We start from the raw sequence: 20989 nt of genomic DNA, 5'->3' as shown, positions 1-20989 counted from the left end.
GGCGAGCCCCATTGCATGAATATGAGTTTAGTGCAAAGCGAGTGTGTGTCCACAGGCAGCTTGCCCGTTCTTCAGAGGGGAGGTTTGCTCCCACCATGTGCTCGAACTCCTCCCTCGTGGGTGAAGGCAGAGAGGTGGGAGGGAGAAGGGTGGCAGAGGGCCGTGCCCAGCGCGGGTGGCTGTGAGTGACAGCGTGTCTCTGTTTCCTTCCCAGGCCTCCTCCTCTGAGCGGCAGCCCCGTCATCTCCGACATCTCCCTCATCCGCCTGTCCCCACACCCTGCTGGCCCCGGCGAGTCTCCCTTCAGCCCTCCACACCCCTACGTGGCACCCCACATGGAGCACTACCTCCGCTCTGTCCACGGCAGCCCCACGCTCTCCGTCATCTCTGCTGCCAGGGGCCTCAGCCCCGCCGACGGTAAGGCACCGTGCTACTGATATTGCAATGATTTTGTAGCTCAGCAGCACTGAAATTCCCTAAGACCCGAGGATTTACAGCTGCAAAGGCTCCACAGCTGCTCTCTGAAGTGGGAGAGCTGTCTTTTTTTTCTTTTTGTGGGGTTTTTTTTTTTTCCTTTTTAACTACACATTTGTTTTGCATCATTGCACCAAGAAAGCAGAGCGTGAGAATAACTATTACTGCTGGATCGTATTATAAATATTTTGCTTAAAGTACGTTCCTTTCTGCAGCGCTCTCAGCTGCCTTATGAGTTTCCCTGATCTTATGTGTCTACTAGAAGCCCTGCTTTCCCCAAAGAGGGTCACAGTTGCTCCGGCTGCCTGGCACTGATGTTGCAGAGATGAGGCGATGCCGGCTGGGTTATTCCCTCATGGCTTTGTGTCACAGGGCAGGGTGGCTCCTGGGTCAAAGAGAGGGACTATCCTTTCTTCCTTCTTCTTCCTGCAGGAGTTTTCAAGGAAGGCCAGGGTATGCAGGGAGCTGGTGCTGGGTGCCTGTGGAGGTGGTGATGCTCTCCAAGGCCCAGCAGAGATCCATTGTTGGGGAGCTGGGGACAAAAAAGACTGAGCAGGGAAAGCAGAAAAAGCGCCACTCTGCTTTCACTCAGAGAGGCACAAGTCATGCCTTATTTCATCAGAAGTGCTTCTTTATGCAGTTACATACAGCTGGCTCAGTGCCTAAGTGAGCGGCTGGGATATGGGGACCTAGTCTTCACGTCCAGTGAACCCCAGTATCTCTGGGCTCCTGAGCTGCTGCACAGGCAAGCAGCCCTTCTTCACTGCAAAGCAAGACACACCAGAGAGCAACAAGGCCCCTGGCTTAGTGTCTGGCAGCATAAAACCATCTTCTGTGGCTAAAAGAAAAACATTGCTAGGGTGATGGGGAGATGCATGCGTCTTCTTCCCTCCCCTAAAACGTCATCTGAACTCTCAGCCACCCACTGTGGAGAGGTCTGATGGCTGGCGTGCGTGTGCTCTGCCCCATCTTGTCCTTCCAAAGCCAGTTTTGTTGTTTGCTGTGAAAAAAAAGGGATTGTGTTTTGGGTCACATTTCTTTTCTTTTCTTTCTTTTTTTTTTTTTTAAGGCAGTGGTAAATAAGTTAATGGGGCAAGCGAGTAGGGAAGCAGGTTTGAAAAATTGCAGCTGGGAGAAAGTGAGCGTAATTGGCTTTGGCAGCCAAAATGGTTTTATGCTGCCAGACGCTAAACCTAGCTCTATGCATTAGACCTTGGCTTTAATTTCCTCACGCTGCTATCGGGAACTGGGCTGCGTTTGTCTTTGCTTCCTAATAGGCAGGGATGTTAACGCTGACAGAGTTACTGCTGCCGGCAGGCTGGGCCCTCTCCCCCCTCCCCGGGGTGCCGGCTGCGTCCGAACAGGAGGATTATTAGAAGGGGGGAACGAGAGATTGTTTATAAATTTGCGGAAATGGAGGAATGCAGAGGCCCCAGCTCAGTTGCTTTTGTCCGCAGAAGCACGCCCAAGCGCACGTCACCAGCGTCTGCCGCAAGGCCCGGGGGGCGCGGGGGGGAGACGGGGCCGCAACGTCAATGCCGAGGGCTAACACTACGGTGGGATTCTTCTCCCCATGTTCTGCTCCTCGGCAGTGGCTCACGAGCACCTGAAGGAGCGAGGTCTTTTCGGGCTGCCCCCACCTCCGCCGGGAGCCAACCCCACCGACTACTACCATCAAATGACGCTGATGGCCGGCCATCCGAACCCCTACGGGGACCTCCTGATGCAGAGTGGGGGAGCAGCCAGCACAGCCCACCTCCACGATTACCTCAGCCCCGTCGATGGTGAGTAGGGGTCTGGGTGCTCACGGTCACTGAAAGTTTGAGACAGACGGATGGGGCTGTCATCCAGGTGGAGATTGCTCGACATGGTCACACTGCCTTGCTGAAACCCAGGGGTGCTACACTATAATTTTTTGGCTTTAAATGTCATCTCGTTCCATATATACGTATAAAGGATGTGTAATGTAAAATATATGTATTGTGGCCTCTTTGGGAGGATGGCATGGGCAGGATATTGCATGGGCAGGAGTCAGGCTGCTCCAGCAGGCAGGGTGTTGCTGCCATCACGCTGCTGTGGCCATGGGTCACCATGATGTGCCTAGGGGCAAGTTCTTGCTCCCCAGCCCACCCTGTGTTGAGCTTGGTTGGTGTCTGGGACACAGGCTGGCCATTTCCATGCGCAGCCATACTTGGCACCATGGACCTCTTGTCTTGGTTGGGACCTCTCAAGTCCCCAGGGAGAAAAACTATGTTAATAGGCAGCCACAGTGGAGGGGATATGTTATTATTTTATTGGAGTAAAAAATTACAGGAATGTTATTTATGCTAGTATTGGGCATTATAAACCCAGAAAGTTCTCATTCCTGGCTAAATGAAGAAGAAACAAAATCCCATTAGGCTCTGCAGTGCTGAGTCACCCCGACGGCCTGACTGCTGCCCTGGTAAAGTCTATCTGGAAGAGTATCTGAGGTCCAAATGATTTTTAGAGCAGTTAGAAATCTCTTTCATTTCATTTTACGCCACATCTCCTAAGAACTGGGGTTGCGCAGATATTACAGAGGGCAGTTTGGGGATTATTTGTGCTGTGAGAAAGAGAAGTCTCAGCTCGTCTTTCCTGGGCTGCCTCCGGATTTGCCTGTGGACCATTATAATTTTTGGAGTGGGGATCTGCATCATTTCATTACCGCTTCAAAGTTTCTGTTGTCGAGCTTTTAAGATGAAAGGCTTTGCGGCCTTGCTGCTTCATAAAGTGACTGGTTTAGAATGATAAAAGCTGTTCTGGCTGTTCAGTGATGGGGGCTTGCTTATAGATACTTCTAACAAAAAAAAACCCACAACCCACCCAATTTCTAGTCTGCAGCTGCTGTGGAAGTTTTACCTGAGTAGTCATTTTCTGATGCCAATTCCTAGATTAATCCGAAACCTGGATCCCATGTCTGGAAAGCAGAGCACATTCTCCTTGATGCCATCCTGCCTCTAACACTCAAAATATCTTCTGGGCTTCTCTGCTACAAAGTAGCTGGTCAGTAACACAGCTCTGTCTTTCCCTCCAAAGGGTTAATGTCTGTGGTTATAGCAGATGGATTAAAACCAGCCCTGCCAAGTTCTCCTCAGCACATGAGCAAGACTCCTTCCTCCTTGACTCCTTATTAGTCCATCTCTGACCAGCAGTGCCTCACAGAAGTGCCAGATAAACAGACAGTAAGGGAAGAAAACACAACTGTGTTCATCTAGCACAGACAGACTTTCGGCACACCAAAATGCTCATCCTCTGGTTTGCTGAAGATCAGTCTTTATCTGAAGCCATCTGAGATACTCCCTTTGGCAGAAGACTTAATGCTTACCTTCTCCCGAAAATGCCTCTAGAGTGAATCATGTATCAAAGGTTCTGGTTTCTTGCAGCCAAGCTTATAACCATTATTCACTGCAAAGCCAGGACTCACCAAGCATTTATTCTGGTCTTTCCATAAAACTTTGTTGATGAGTAGCTGGAAAGCCTTTTCTGGGCCTTCACTGGCTCTGTATGAGATGAAAACTTTCAAACATCATAAGGATGTGACATGAGACACTGGAAGGCTACTTTGTAAGAATGTGAAAAGGAGCAGCAGCCCAGTGCCAGTCACTGGTGTATGTATTTGGGTTTACTCATCAGCCAGAGAGAAGAGAGAATTGTGTGTTTTCAGGACAGAAACTAAAATGGATGGTTTCGAAATACTGGCTGAGGAACCAGTCTCTCTCTCTTTTTAGAAAGTTATTTTAAAAACTTGAATCAGCAAGGCCTAAGTAAATAGTTGAACAGATAATTTAGAAAAGCATCCTCTTTTGGTGCTTTTCTGAGACAGGAATATCAGTAGCATGCATAAAACTCAATGAGTCACCACTTCACAGCATCTGTTATTCACAGAGCCCTTTTCTTCCCAGAGAACCCCAGAACACTAGAACTTAAAAAGAATTAGTTTGCTCAAAGTGCAGCTAGCACACAGAGCACCATCACACATCTGTGATAACACTGGCACCTGCAAAGCAAAAAGCAGCAGATAAGTGTATAATAAACTGGCCCATTCGGTGTCATGTCATCTCCAAACATCTGCAGGTCCATGGTAGACCCAGACACAAGACGTGGCTGTTCCTCCACAGACAGATACCCGGATCCTTCCAGTTGCTGTAATTGCGTTTCTTGGAGGATTTCTCAATGCCTCTGTGTTTATTGGTGTTTTTTCATCCCATCAGGTGTCTAGGGTCAGGAAAAGTAGCAGGATGTAAGTGTTGGCTGGAAGTTGTTGGTACCTACCTTGAATCAGCTGTGATAAGTGTTTAAATGGTGACTGAGCTAGAGTGCTGCAGACCTGCATCTCTATAGCAGGGTTTTCACTGCATAACCAGAAGTAGTTAAACCGCTGAAGTAGATCAGATCTAAGTTTGTCACACCAGGCTGTTGGGATCTTCAGGTTGGTTCCAGTGGAGACTAAAATAACCCTTCAGTTAGCTGTCCTGTTTCGTTCTGTCAGGCAAACAGTGATTCTAAAGATTCGAAGAGCAGGATTTGAACCCAGGATTAAATCCATTTTCTCAAAAGCCTACTCCTTCAAATCAGAAGTTAACCTCTTTCTGATGTCACGTGGCTGGTGTGGCACTTTCGAGGCTAATTTGCATGTTCTATTCACCTGGTCTGTTTTAGAAGTGGGTGCCACATGGCAGATTGTTCCAAGTGACAGAACATTTGCACAAGAGCTTCACTGGGGTAATAAAGACTTGTGGGAAGCACAGATGAACCTGTGATGATCCAGATCTTCAGAATAAGACCTTCATGGCCAGAGTGGGAAGCAGAGATTGTCTTTAAATCCATCATTTCTGTTTGCACAGTGTCGAATGTGTAATTGGATTGTCCATGCTGAATCAGGGAATGAAGGAAAAACATCTTGAGTTCAACTTACATCCAAACAGTGCTGCACCAGGGGTAGTCACTCGGGTCAGGAGGGCTGCATAGATATGTTTGTGCAGCCTTACAAGTTAACAGCATCAGGGATGAGCCTGAAGTGCTGTCGTGGCATTTCATCTGGTTCTAGAGCTACAGGGGGGATCCCTGTCCCGCTTCTTGCTGCCTAGTGCATGGCAGTCATGAATGTCTTGACTCACATCCAGGAGTTTAATCGGGGAAAGTCTTTGTTCAGCCCAGCATAACCAGCAAGCCAGTGGCTGGCACAGTTGCCTGGGACATGGGCAAATCATCAAGCAGGACTTTATTTCCTCAAATCAAGCAGTGATTCAGCTTCACTGGCTTCTTTCAGTCAGTGTTGTTGGAGCCTTTCTACTTCAAGTAAATGATTTAATAGCCATCAGGGTAAGGAACAAGGCTGGCAGATCAGCCCAGTGGTTACTGCAGTAAGCAGGCATGTGGCTGTGAGAGGTGAGCCCAGGACTCTTCTCCAGTAGGTTTATGTGAAGCAACTGCTGCATCAGGATGGACAGAGAGAGCTCAGTCCCACAGCAGACTAGGAAAGAAGTGCCTTGACTGGGGCTTGAGAACATCAGCAGGGTTTTCAGGATGGATATGCTGGATCTCAGATGGCTTCCCACACGAGCCAGCTGTTGGCTGCTCTGGGCAGACGGCGCGCCCTGTAGTCACTTCCTTAAAAACTCTGAAAGACCTTTTATTTTGTGTTGTTTTCTTTGTCCCAGCACAGAATGGAAACTTGCTGAAATCTCAGAAAAGGTTCAGACAATGGGAAAAGATTTCCCACCCATTTCTAGCCAGCAATGCTGTTTTCCTCCCCAGAAAAATACACCCAGAAGAGAGGAAAAAGTCCCAGAGCATCTCATAAGTGCTCTGTCTGGAATCCTGCTGCACTCTGGTTTCTAAAGAATTCAATTTACATATGCAAGTTGGGTCGTCTAAACAGTTACCTTGTGGATTGGGAGTAGAAGAATGCAACCTTGTCTTTCAGTAAGGATTTGAGGGAAGCATTAATATTCCTTGAACTGTAAAGTTGATCAGCCTGGGGAGGGAAGAAAGAAGGATCCCAGGACAGCGTCTGGTGCCAGAACAAATGTCCAGCATCTGCTGCAGTCTAAGACAGACGTGTGTTGACACTGCAGAAGGGGAGAGGGGAATAAGGAACTGGTTATGCAAAGAGTGTTTGTAGATTATTGCTGCTGGTTATTGATTAAGGGATTATCCTGTGTTTTGATGCTGCCCTTGGATTTAATTTGATGATGGGAGGAGGGGGATATTCTGTGCACTTTGGGTGGAGTTTTCTTGGTGAGTGGCCAGGAAGAGGGACCATTCAGATAGTGCTGTATTTATCCCAGAGCTTGACAAGGGGATGCAGGGGAAGCCATGGCTCTGTCCATATTTCAGTGAGGAGAAGGGTGAGCCATCTGCAGCCCACGTGCCTTATAGGCTTGGCCATTTGGAAGCAGATTCCCTCAAGTTCCTTCTGCAGACAAGATCACAGCAGTATGCCTGTCCATTAGGGCACCTGATTTCCTTGCCCCAAAGGAGCCTCGAAGAAGTTACCTCTGAGTGGCTGGCCTTTTCTTTTGTGATGGCTTTGCTGCTGCTGTTACTGGTGTGATACAAGGTCTGAAATATTCCTCCAGGAAAATCATCTCTTGCAACATTCCTTTGATGGACACAGCTATGGCAAGTGGTCTGGGCTGGAACCTCTGCTCCCACCTCCCACATGAGCCAAGGTCTGATCCTGCCCTTTGAGACAACAGCACCAGGGAAAGCCATGGAAAAGCCATGGGAGTTAGGCCTCAAGATGACACGTGTAAAAGCTGACCATTTGCCTCATCACTGGCCCATTATGGATAAATCTAAATTTGAGAAGAAAATCCCAGTTTCTGAGCAACTCGTGGATGTAACATTGTAAGAAACTGCCAAGTAAACTTTTACCTTTTTTTACCAAGAAATTCAGACCTTCCTCTGAGCTCCAGGCTGGATGGAGGACAGGGCTTGGACATTTGGCAGTCATAGACAGTGTCACTTGAAAATTTAGCCTTGAATTCTTGCTAGTTTAGAAATGAGATCTTTAAAACCCTCCCACAAGAGAGAAACAACTTTTGTTTGTGAGCCGTGCTATTTACATTTACTCTGCAAAGACAATTCTCTTTCTAATGAAAAGTTATTCCGGGCAGTTTTAAAAGGTTTCTTAAACTATGTGGGTTATATTTATTCTCTAGCTTGTAAAATTGAGTCTGTGACAATCAGCATATCTAGGTCTGTGTACGAAATTATATGGAAAGGCCAGTGCATCCCAGTTAATACACTGTAAAACATATTTGAAATTGACTTTTTGTAAGAAGAGGCAGCATGGGGCAAAGACCTATGGTAATTTTTTAACCTTCATGGGCTGCCATCCAGAACACATCTCCCTCTAATTCTGAGAGAGAAAGGGACAGTCTTTTGGCTTAAAATTCCCTGTCTTACTGCAGGCCAAAGGACATTTTTGTTGCTGCTTGGAATCTGAAACAGTTTGGACTTCTAAGAAGATCTCTTTAGTTTTTGCAAAAACAAAAGAAAGTCAGGTTTCTTCCATTCAGAGCTAATTTATTTAATTTACACTGAATAAAGAAAACCCAAGCTGCAGTATGTCCAAAAAAATGAGTGCATAAACATAGCATGTTTTTCAAGTGGAAAATAATTAGTTCGAAGCTAAAGATGAGATATCTCAAAGAGGAGTGTCTCTAGGTCAGTTTTAAAATTCATGTTTATTCCCTGTTCCAAAGTTCATGGAATTCAGTGGAAAGTATTCTCTGGCTTTAATAGGTGATCATTCAAGAGGAGAGGTAGAAGTAGCGGAGCAAACTGGTACAGAAGCAGCCGCCACCCATCCTGGGCATGCTGTAAATGTATCAGGCTGGAAGTGTTATTGAACATGAGAGGAGGTAACAATAAGAGATTACCCCTTGATGTTGTCTTGTTTCTTGTTTTGTTGTGTGAGCTTTGGCCCATCACTTCTTTCTGAACCTGAATGAGAAAGAGCTTTCACGTCTTTCAGTAGCATTCAAGAGAAAGAAAATGAAGGTAAAAAAGATCTCCATCTGAAGTACAGAGGCAGAGGGAAATTACTTTTTAAAACTGAAATGCTGGTAGATGAGTGGAATCAATCTTAAAATGATTTCCTACTTTTATTTCAGTGTGAGACTTTTTAAAATCCATTTTAACCTGTGGTGATTTTAGGTTTCTCAACAAAACATCCTTTAGAATAACAACAGAAAAATACCAGATTTTTTTAATTTATTTTGGGAGTATTGAAAGGGGCACTCTGACAGTTTAGTAAGTTTCCCCAACATATTTTCCAAACATCAAAAAAAGTCTTGAAACTAACCCCGTTCATTTTGATAAGTCAGCATTTTTGAAGGAGAGATGAGAGAGGGAGTGCTGGTGATAAATCCTCCTGAGACTCTCCATCTCTATGTCTGAAAAATGGATCCTGCTCTCATTTACTTCTCTGGGCACAGTCACTACTGAAGTTGTATGTGGTTTTCCCTTTGAAACATCACTGGACCTCAGGCAACAGAGAGTTTTGCTTATGTATTCAAGCGGCTGCCAGTCAGTCCGTACCGAACACCTTACCTGTATGCACAGTTACATTAGTGCTGCTGCCTAGTATCATACATGCACAGCTACATTAATCTTTGCTGCTGCCTGGTATCATTTAACACTTGTGCTCAGTGTCTTCTGATCAAGGGATTAGATTAGGCCAATTTGATTATTAAGAATGATCCCGTTGCTGCTAATATTCTTTTGGACAATACTTTTGAAAAGATTCTTTGTGTGGTTAAACACTTTTTATCTTTCCCAGGCGCTTCCTTTCCCGAGTACCTTGGGCAGGCTGTCGTAGGGAAGAAAGGAATTGTTCCTCCATAGCATGATTTTAGGTTATAGATTTCCCTGGAAGCCTGTAAGACCTAAGAAGCTTTTGTGTAAAGCATGAGTCCAACCTATTGGATCTGCTATCAAACATTTCCAATAGCCCATGGTACTCACAAGATCTAAATTAGTGCAGATGCTAACACAATGCATGTTACTGGGTTTGGGCTGAAGAATTCCCAGCCCAGTTTGCAAATCTAACAGCTTCCAGTAGAGTTTTACAGGAGGCTAAAAAAGAAAAAAAGATATATACCTGCATGCAGATAGAAGGGATGCCCAGGTTGGCTGTGCTGCTAAAACTCAGATTTCTGATGGACATCAGGGCTTCTTCCCTCTGCAAATTAATGGTGGCCAATGGCTGAACCAACACTGTGGACATAAATCACGGGAAGGAACAGCAAGAAATGAGTACAAGGCTTTTCTTTCTATTTAGTAATTTATCAAGGGAAGTGGCACATTAATAAACAGATCTCCCTTGAGGTGTGGGAGTAACAGAGATAAATATGACTGTCAAATCTGGCCTGCTTCCGTCTGTTAAAGGAGGAGGAGACTGTGGGAATGCAAATGCAGAAAACAATATCTGTATCTGGAAAGATGTATATTGTTTGTAGGACAGAAACACTGACAACTCAGCTGAGATGGTGCCATATTTGCAGAATAAAACATAAACCCTATACCTAAAGGAGCTCATCTAAACAGATAATGCTGGGACACAGGGACACAGAAAGAAGCAGCAACTTACTCAAGGATGTATGGCTGAGGAGGACTGGGAACAGCACCCAGATCTCGGTTATGGCCCATGTATCAAATGAAGATGCCTTATGGCTAGAGGGAGGGGAAAAAATTGTTTAATTAGTTCAAATCAATTGCTTTAATATATTAATATGTTGCAAATAGAGCAGTTTAGACCATTACAATCTAGACCCAAGCAACCCTTTTGTTGGTTGGTCCAGAATTCTGGCGGGTCCTGGATTTCATGAACCAGATGTGAAGACTGGGAATGCTCCACTCCAGCCTTTAGGCAGGGACAGCCTTTGCTGAGGGGAATTAATTTGCTCACTTTGGATTTGCTCCCATAGTACCTCTTCAAACACACTGCTCTTTTTCCAGCTCCCAGGGGAAGTGCCACTCACCACTCCGGCAGAATGGGCTGGAGTCTGCCAGCCACAAGGATTAGAAAAGTTGGAGTCTAGTCTCTCCAAATCATAGGAGAGATTTAACACTCAAGAGGTGATTACAAAAGACTGCTGTTTGCTACCTGATCCTTGAGTTATGTTTTCTAGCATCTCCATGCCCTGTGAGGCTACAAAATGTGGTTATACAAAATACTATAAGAAGAACATGTTCAGCATATATGCAGCAATCTGATTTTTAGAAGGAATTCTCAATATTGTCAGTATTGGAGTAAAAGCATTGCAGCTAGCAACTCTTGAAGCTTCTCGGGTATAGGACAAAAGTTATCAGAGTGTTTGGTTCAAGTCCAACTTAGCATTGGACTTCGAGTGGGACCCTGGGAAACTCATGTATCTTGTGCAATGAAGGACATGATGGACAATAAGGGGACAGTGGTACTAAACCCCATCGATTACAGAGCACTCAGACATGGTAATGACAGAGCCACTTAGGTACACGGGTGAGTCATGTGGAGACCGGGAGACTGCAACCCAGCCACTGGTCTCAAGGAAATGTTGACATAAACTTCTGAGAGCCAACACAAATCAAGGAACTATTTGGTCATGCTGACAGGATATATTTTACCTCCTTGTACATCACATTCATCCTTTCACATACCAGCACTGTCATCAGGACAGAAAGTTGATGCTCTTACAAAGTGCTGGGATTTTATTTGGTGATGTGCAACTGAGATCAGTCCCTCCAACCAGCTAGAGGAAAACAGCTCATATTACCTGTCTGGGCAAGTTACTGTTTTATTCACAGTGTTTAATAGTATATACCCACAACAAGATTTCTGGGATAACTGCTGCTGGAAAAGCCAGGTAGTAACACGGTGCTGTACTCTTCAAGAGAAGGAGCTGGAGCAGCTGAGCTGCACCCCTGGGTGGATGATGGGAAGTACCAGCCCAATCTTATGGCCCAGTGACTATTTTTACCCCTAGATTTTTTTTTTTTTTAAATAGACAACCTAAATGCTGCTTTCATTGCTTTGGAGGGATGAGCCCTATCAGACAGGGCTAGGGCTAGGGCTCGGGCTCAGGCAGGCGTTGGATCTGGTACACTGCCATTGGGGAATGTTGTGAGATAGCCCATTCCCAGCTCCCATCATGCCACCCAGGAGATTTGCAGGTGGGTCAGGCCTGGGCAGAGTTTCCTCTGGATGAGGTCAGTTGTTCCACTTAGCAGTGCTGAAATGCTGGGGGAGGCCAAATCTGTACAGTAGTAACTCGCCACATATTGCAGATCCACAAACAGGCCTGGCAGGGTTGGAAATGACTTCATGCCTGAATGATTGACAATTGCTAATAGGGTCCAGGCATTGGCAGGTCCCCTCGGAGGGGGAGAGCTTGAACTTTGTGCCTGAGCTGCCAAATTGGTTTTCTTAAAACTCTTAATTTACTTTTGGGGCTCGTGGAGCCTCGCCACCGTCATTAATTGGATGGTCAGCATTGTGCTCGTGTTCGTTTGGTTTCCGCTCCCTCCACACACAGCCACATGCCCCAGCTCCGGGGTCTGTCCTGCCTCTGCTCTGCAGCTCCTCTGTTCCACTGCTCCTGCCGCCGAGTCAATGGGGATGGAAACCTTGGGGGGCCTTTTCACCTTTAAGTTAATGTAGTGTCGATGGAAAGGGGTGATGAGCAGGCTTCTGTTGATCCCCTGAGGAGGGCAAAGCAAGCGGACATTCGCAGTGCTGTCTGACCACTGTCATTCAGAGAGGAAACCTCCCATCAAAGTGTGGCTTTGGCTGGTCCCTGCTCTGCTGCCAGCTCCTGAGCAGCCCACAGCAGTCACGAGTGCAGCAGGTCGCAGCACCTCCCGCCCCGCCACAAGAAGGGAGCAGCCTGATAGTTTTGTCTGACAAACTCCCTCTTTCCTATAGTGTCCCGGTTTTCGAGCCCGCGAGTGACTCCAAGATTAAGCCGGAAACGAGCCCTGTCCATCTCCCCGCTGTCTGATGCCAGCATCGATCTCCAGACCATGATCAGGACCTCCCCGAACTCTCTCGTGGCGTATATCAACAACTCCAGAAGCAGTTCAGCAGCGAGTGGCTCCTACGGCCATTTATCTGCCGGGACAATCAGGTAATGCTCTGGGACCAGCTCTGTGTAGCCATCCCCCTGAAAGAAGGGGTGATACTCCAGCAAGAGGGAGACCTTCCCTTGCTCACAACCTCTGCTTTTGTGCATTGAGGCTGTGTACTGCATTAAATCAAAGCCTCCATCTGTTTTTTCATGTGGAAGGGGACTCTGCGACATATGTTTTAGGTTGGGTTTTTTTTTTTTGGATGGATTGGGATTATTGGTTACCAAGTTCCCAGCAATTACAGTATGATTATGCCTCCCTGCAAGCAGGAACAGAGAATAAATTCATCTAACAAAACGTTCATTGTGAGCAGTTGCACTGGTTAAGAAACTCTGATTTAAGAGATTGCCCAAAAGTATTCTCCAAATTATTGGCCCACATTCTTAAAAAAAACACAAGTTGCCTGGGTAGACTGAAGAGCCTAATTCTACGAGCTTGTTTCAAACAAATATAAGCCCTTGAGTAAAGTTTTGTTCAAATCTTAATTAAAAAGCACTTACACTAGGCAGCTCACTGTTGTCAATTCCTGCCGTGATTGCTTCACCCAAGTTTCACAATGTAATTATTCTTTTTATTACTTCACTGTTAAAAATGTTGGATCTAATTAACACTGATGTTGCAAAGCAAGAGTTTCTAAAGATTGTGCACTCCTAAAATTTGTTGGGGGGAAACAGAGATATTGCCATTTGTAACTGTAACATTTGTTTTAGAAGTTACTTTATCTAGCAGCATGGCTTAGAAATTGACTGTGAAATCAAACATAAAGCTAACTCAAACAAATTGCAGCTGCTTGCCTGGTAATCATATTATTCCAGTCTTTTCACCTGTTGTCATTAACTGGGCTTACCTGTAGTATCTCACCTTACACTCACATTTTAAGCTTCTCAAGGTAGCATCTGGTATTTTCCACAAATAGATAGAGTGCAGAGTCTGACCACTTCTGTTTGGTCAGTTGTTGGCATCCGAGGGAATAATCAAGCTAAAATAAAGAATTTGAAACCCTTCTTCTAAAAGTGTATCTTAACTGTCAGGAGTTGTAAAAGGGGTTACATATATAACAGGATATTTGTCATCAATTTGGAGTGAAAAGACTTTTTTGGATTGAAATCCTTTCTCACCCACTCAGACTCAGATCCTAGTAGCACTTCAGAAAGTCATTTTTGGCCTTTGCTGTAAGATAACAAAGCTGTGCAGCAGCCTGCCATCACACCTCATTTGCTGCAGTGCATGCTTAACTCCCAGAGCTCTTTCACTGTAGTAATTTTTGCCCTTTATCCTTTTGGTCAAGTTGTCATTAACTGGTTTGGAACAAAACTGACCAACACTAATTGTAGAGTCACCAGCAATAAGTATTTTCTCGAAAAGCAAAATTGGAAATGAAGCATGTTGCTAATTATGGCCCTGTTCTGTGAGCCCTCACACCGTGGGCAATTTCAGTGATGTGAGAGAAAATACCATGAAGGTAAAGGTTCAGGGCAGATGCCTCTTAAAGGTGTCAGATTTGGGCTAGTATTTTTGGGCTGAGAGTCTAATGTTTGTGCATCACCCAACCTAGAGCACAGGAAGCAGGACATGTCCCCTTCTTCTCCATCTCTGCTAAGGATACTCACCTCTGTGACTGAATCCTTTTTTTCCAAAAGCAGAGCTTTGGTTTTAATGCTATGGACTGCTGCATCTGGCTCAGACCTGTTGCCCTCAGTTAGTGCCCGTGCAGCCAGGAGCTGGTGATGTTTCTGGTCACTGCTGACCTAGTTTGCAGCTGAACTAGTGACCTACATATGAAGGGTGACATACTTCAGCAGTTCCCTGAGCCAGCACTCCCCTCACCTGAATGCAGAGTAAATTGTATGGTTTTGGACTATGTTAAATTGATAGTTATTCATCTTGGCTGCGATCTATGCCAGGTGAGCCAGGTGATGCTGGGTTTTTATATCCAGAGTAGCATAACCCCAAGGTTGCAAGTGTGCAGAATAGGCCTGTGTGAGAAAACCTGGGAGCCTCAGGGGCTGCAAAGCCAGATGTGTCTAAGTCCCATCCTCTTCTGCACTCCCTGCCAAGGGCTTTGTCTGATTTTAAACATAGGAAGCAAAGAAATTACAATCAGTGTGATACATGAGTCAAAACGATTCACAGTTTGCTGAGGCACACAGGAGATGAATCCTGTCTTTGCAGTAAAGCAGGCTCTCAGGCTTGTCATGCATTGAAGATATCTAGCTGGGGCATTGCAGCCTATTGTCTGGAGACTCCAGGAAGCCAAACTTGAATCAGTCTTGATAGCTAATATTGTTATTATTGTTACTGATAAATATTGTTTAAAACTTCCTCATCGTTTTTCCTCCTCCTGTTGCTGCAGTCCGGCGTTCAGCTTCCCCCACCCCATCAACCCCGTGACGTACCAGCAGATCCTGACCCAGCAGAGAGGCCTGAACTCAGCCTTCGGACACACTCCTCCCCTGATCCAGCCCTCTCCCACTTTCCCCCCACGGCAGCACATGGCCGTCATCTCTGTCAACCCACCACCTGCGCAGATCAGCAGCAACAGCAACTGCATCTCTGACTCCAGTCAGGTAGGAACAGCTGTCCTGGTTCTCTCCATGCATGGCACGTGGGGAAAGGGAGGCACGTTCTCCATGGGATGGGGGCTGCCCTTCATGGTGGTTGTGGGAGTTTTACTCACTTTCTTTTTACTCACTCTCTCCCTTTACATTGCTTTTTCTTCCTCCTGGCAAAGCATTTTTGGACTAGTCACAGTCAAATTTTAAGCCCACCTCTATTCCTTGCACATACACGTACCTGCCCATGCAGGAACCAAAGGCCTTGAACATGATATGCAGCACCACCTCGAGCAACAAATCTTTTTGAACACCATATGTGCATAGAAATGGAGGGAATCCAGCACGTGCTGGAGTATTTTGCCAGATAAGTACCTGCACACATTAGTTCCTTCACTAATCCTTCCTTCCTTTTTTACTACTGATGTGAACCACACCAAGGCCCTTAAAACATCTTATTCATTTCCTCCTTAACAAATCAGAGACCTTCCAAACATTTTACTTATTGTTCCCTCTTTTCCAGTAGCTTTCTTTTGTGGGATATCCCTGCTGTTGATTTTTACTATTAAGGTCTGCAAAAACAGGAGCCAGACTTTGAAAACTAGGAATGCCATGGTGTGTATGAAATCCCACACCTTCAAATGCATCCTTGCAAATACCCATGACCTCACACAGGCACATGCATGTGAGCACAAGCCCTCCACATGCACAGGGTTAGTGAATATGTCTAGCACATTTTTAGTCATTTTTTCCTTCCCATTTCCATTCCTTGGAAATTGAAATTGCTGTTGCTTTTCTCCCCAAAGACTTATTTCACCTCATTTCACACCCATTTCAAATTGTTGGTTTAGTCATATCATTACTGAACTTTTCAGACTGGTTTATTGTTTTAGGGTTTCTCATGGCTGCTGCACTGTAAACTCTGTTTGTTATTGCAGGTTATTTGATTGATTGGTTTTGTTTTCTTCTTACAAACTGACTACCAAAATAATGTGGCTGGCAGCAGTTATGCCTCTGTTTAATAACTTGCAGGACCAATCTTGAGCAATTAGAAACAATATGTTTAAAATGTTAATGTTCCGATTTTATGCACATACAATGGGATGTTTTTTTGTCCTGAAGTTGTTCTCATTTTTTAAGAGCTTAACAAAATACACACATAGCCTTTCATGCACCCAGCATGCAGGAGCCCCCATATGTAACCAGAGCTCCCCTCGCCCTTCTCCCCTCCCACCCAGGAATTCATTTTCTCAGCAAATTATTTCATTGCATTGAGAAATCAAATCATGGCTTTGGTGGGAGTTGCATATGGCTATACTGGCTTTGACAGGGACTGGATTGCTCTGAAATGGAGCAGCAGTGGTGAGACTAAGCTTTCTGAGGAGTTTGCAGAAGATGATGCTGCCCTTGACTCTTCCCTCTCTTCCATCTCTGCCTTGCACAAACCCACACAGTCTAGTTTCCATGTGAACACCAGGCTAGCAGTCCATTATTCTGTTGTCCCCAGCCACTCCCAAAGTTCAACCTTGACAGATTTTTACGTTAATTTTTAATGAGAAGGTGGGCAGCAGTCTGGCTCTCATCCCAAACCCCAGTGCCACATCTTGCCTGGTTTTATTTCCTAGAGCAAGCAGAGCAGCGAGTCGGCCGTGAGCAGCACAGTCAATCCAGTCATTAACAAGCGCAGTAAAGTCAAGACTGAAGTCGAGGGCTTGCCTCCAGCATCCCCAACCACACAGGTAACCTTCTTGGGGGAGAGGCATGTTGTGGGGTCGAGGCAGTGAGCTGCTGGGTCTCGTTGTCTTTGGGAAGGATTCTTTTGGGACTTTTTGCTGCAGCTGGGAGCAAGGCTTCAAAGCCTGCCATACACAGGGGTGTCTCTTGGAGCACGAAGCCCAGCAAGGTACAGGGCAGAGCTGCAGTGACTGAGCAAAGTATCTGGTAGGTCCATGGGACTAAACCTTGCTGTTGCTGTGCTTGGATAGAAAAAAAAGAAGGAGGGAGTATATCAAGCATGATAATTTAAAAATCATGTCTGAGTTTTCTGTGCTGTGAAGGAACAAACATAGATTATGAGGGAATCTTGCGTGTAGGTAGAAAGCTTGCAAAAAAAAGGATGACTTCTTGTTTCAACAAGGAATTGCTCCTAGAAACATCCTTTACACTGGTGACACAACATTTGACACCAAGAAGGGCCCAAAGGCCTTTGCTTTCTTTCCGGAGCTCTGTGATTGCAAACTGTTTAATGGCTGACAGTATCCATCTGACCGTCCTTTATCACAACTGTAAACTATCAGGAGTGCTCTGGGCACTTCATTTTCATGAAATATTAAGCCATGTTATTGTCAAGCGAATGGAAGAGTTGATGACAAATTTCTCCTCCTGCCCTGGTTCAGGAGCAGGTCTCAGCATGATGCATGGGGACAGCAACGTGTGCAGTCATCAGGGGGCTGGTAAAATTGATGAAGATAGCATATCAGGGAAAGATAAACATGCTGTAGTCAGCACGATTAGGGCAAAGAGGCACCTCTCTGGAGCTTTGAGTTTAGGCATATATCTACATGCTGCTGCTAAAGCACATGCCCTGACAAACCAATCTGGTTGCCACCTGGGCTAATAGGGCCACATGTTTAATTCTTGCAGCAAATGAAAAAAGGTTTAAAAGCTGCCCCCAGCTTTCTCAAAGCCTCTGTAGCAGAGGAGCCGTCGGACAGACAAGTGCTAGTTCCACGGCTGTTCTCTCCTCCAGTGCAAAGAGTGTGCCCAACAGCAGGGAGTGCTTGCATAGCATCAGCCTGGCTCACTCCTGCAGCCCTGCCCCAGAGCTTCATCCGCTGGCTCTTGCTTGAAATAAGGGCTGAAAGAAGCATGGGAGGAGTTTAAAGTAGTGCAAGGGGATTTGGTTGGAATAGTAAAGTGAAATTAACAGAAGGGAAATGCACTCTGATCACTTAATAGTTCCTAATGAGGAGATCTGTGAAGTAATACCCCAAGGGAAATGTAGGCTTCACCTCTCACAGAATTTTGGTATTGCCTGGGAAATTACTGGAAAGCACCTGGTAAGAGACAGCCCCTTCTTGGCAAGGAGAACAAGTGAAAAGACCAAACACAGTAGGTGTCTCCTTTTCAGTTGATCCTTTTCAGTGACAGCAACTTGTTAAATTTGGAGATTCCTGTTCTGCAGGAGACTGCGATGAAAAGTGGAGTTACAATCAGTTAATTAATGATTGATACATTTTTTACAGAGTGTGAAGATCACCCATTCCAAAAAAAGCATGCATGTGTGTGTTTTGTTTTGGAAATGCTGTACTGGAAACGTGTCATGTGAGTTGTGGTTTGGGTGTTTAAAATCCTTGGCCAGACAGTATCTCTCATGATGGCTTGTGCTATAAAAAATACAATCCAGACAAGATTTGTGGGACACAGTGGAGCGCCAGGCACGAGGAACCTGAGTTACTATGTTCTTACGATACCACAGTAGCTCCAGTGCAGATTCAGATTAATGTTGAATTAGCCAGAAATGAAACAAGTTCTTCTTAAAGAAATTAAAACCGCCTCAATTCCATTTTTCCAACAGAAAGTGTAAACGTTTTGGCAACATTTCATCTTTCCAGAGACCACACTTTGCATGGAGAGAAACATTTTGACAGAAATAACTTTCAAAGCTCAACCATTCGGCAGGGGAAAAAGGCTGCTGTTTGAACTTTCTAAGACTATTGCTCTGGGCTCTGATATAGTTTGAATCTCTGTAAATTCCTACAGTTTCCTGTCCCAGGAGCCACCTTACAATGTTGGATTTGATTTCTTTTTTTTACATTCAGAGCTAATTAAAACAAATCTCTTCCTCTCCATATCTAAACTTCTGGATTAAGAAGTCACAGCTGGCATGTATGTCATGAGATAGTTAATGGAAATCATTGAACTTTCATACAGTACATCTCACTTTCCAAGCCATATAATGCCAGTCAGTCATTAATCATTTCAGCCCTTCAGTAGGCATTGGGAAGGAGATGGCAGACAGATGGTTCCATTTGGGCAGGTCAGAGACAGCTTCAGACAGGTCTGGCTGTGTCTACACATTTACGGGACCAACTGGAGCATCAGGTCATGAGGAACAGTGTCTGATGTGGTCAATAGCCCTAGACATTCTAAATCTGCCCTGGAGGTGGGATGCTCTGTGCTGGGCAGTAGCAGTAATTGGGAGGAAAGGGAATGAAGGAGGTCAAAACCTGCAGGGTTTTGTATTGCTAAATTCCTATGCCAATATTGGCTGCCCATCGCCTTGTCTGTAGTGCAAGTGCCTGACACACGTAGTTGACAGTTGTCCTCACGTCTGGATCGTACTAATGTCCTGATTTTGGCTGGGACAGAGTTAATTTTCTTCCATGACAACTAATTATGTTGTATGTTACACTATTGTGTAGGTGTCAATGCTTTAATCCTCATAGCAGCCATAAAAAAACCCAAATCTTCTGTGCTTCATTTAGCACTGAGGAGATGGCTAGACAGAGAAGTTAAGGAGAGAGCTCACAGCGTGCCCAGCATTAAACTAACTCATTTATGAATCCAGAGCCCCTGGAGCTCTCCTCTGCAACCCACTTATCATGGGGTCTTGCTCAAGCTTCCCAAATTCACCAAACTCAGAGGAGTGCTTTGGGGGCTCACAGCTTTGTCCCTGTAGAGCACCCTGCAGCCATAAATCTTTGGGTAGGAGTTAGGCATAATTTTCTCATCTATTGAAAGATACAGGTGAGTGTGGTAACCATGAGGCTCTGACTGCTCTGTGGTTTCTTCATGCTCATATTTCCCCACTCCCCTAAGATCAGAAGTTTTACTCCAGCAAAGGACAAAACCAAAGGTCAAAAAACAGCCTTTTCCTTTCTCCAGCCTTTCCTAGCACTGCCCATGACCTGGCTGGAGCCAGCCACTGCTGCAGCCATGGTTTCAGTGTGATCCATTTTTACCAACGCTCTGTAACTCATTATTTCACAGTAATCAAGGATGTTGTGTTGCCACAATGAACAGTTTTGTGATCAGTTGATACCTGCCCTGTAATCTATGAGTGACAGAGGAATTCAGATGAAAGAAGTTCACCTTCTACAATACACCGTTGTGTGTTGCAGGAGCATCTGACAGACCTGAAAGAAGATCTCGATAAGGATGAATGTAAACAGGAGCCTGAGGTTATTTATGAGACAAACTGTCACTGGGAAGGGTGCACAAAGGAATATGACACTCAAGAGCAGCTCGTCCATGTGAGTAATGGTTGGGAGCAAACCCCAGCGATAAATTTGAGTTTCTGTGCACTTGTCCTCATTTTTTATCGCTTGCTGCTATACAGCCAGAGCTCACTCTGGGAGCTACTAAAGGTGCAAATCAGAGATACGGTGTGTAAACACTGCCAAAGCAGGTCGCTGCTCCCTGAGGAGTTTAGCTGCAAGAAGCCTCTCATAGATTATTTGATGTTGCTCTCTTCTCAGTTGCTGAGGCTGCAGTTTCAATCTGCCTTGTGCAGAGGACCTGATCAGAAAATGGGGAAGGGGGCTGAGCCTCCTCCTGAGCCTCCCCACGCACCTACACTAGCTATGGGTCAGGGTTCATCCATACTGTCCTCAGTCCTTGTCCAGGCAGTGAAAGCCTTTTATGCTGCGGTGGCATGAACTCTGGGGCCATATAACTTATGGACTGTTGGCCTGCTTAACTCATCCTTCCCACAAAAACAGTGCTTCCAGAGTTTAGAGACGGTGTCCAGTGTCTCTATCAGGGCCTGCAATGTAGAAAGAAAGTGGATGATTTTTGTAAAAATTGGGAAGTAGGACTGCAGT

General features: G+C 45.4%; 1 protein-coding gene across 1 annotated transcript in view; it reads left to right on the top strand.

Moving 5' to 3' along the window:
• The window catches only part of GLI2 (GLI family zinc finger 2), a 193620-nt gene that overhangs the window by 152920 nt on the left and 19711 nt on the right, over nucleotides 1-20989 (top strand). The window contains exons 4-9 of the mRNA XM_062004617.1: nucleotides 215-417; nucleotides 2067-2258; nucleotides 12410-12611; nucleotides 14966-15179; nucleotides 16790-16903; nucleotides 20288-20419. Of these exons, the coding sequence (XP_061860601.1) occupies nucleotides 215-417; nucleotides 2067-2258; nucleotides 12410-12611; nucleotides 14966-15179; nucleotides 16790-16903; nucleotides 20288-20419 (1057 nt within the window). The remainder of the gene's footprint in view (nucleotides 1-214; nucleotides 418-2066; nucleotides 2259-12409; nucleotides 12612-14965; nucleotides 15180-16789; nucleotides 16904-20287; nucleotides 20420-20989) is intronic.

Source organism: Colius striatus, chromosome 11, assembly GCF_028858725.1.
Source record: "Colius striatus isolate bColStr4 chromosome 11, bColStr4.1.hap1, whole genome shotgun sequence".
NCBI classification, from domain to species: Eukaryota; Metazoa; Chordata; class Aves; order Coliiformes; family Coliidae; genus Colius; species Colius striatus.
Note: the sequence above shows the minus strand (reverse complement) of the source record. Positions and strands in the feature narration are given on the sequence as shown.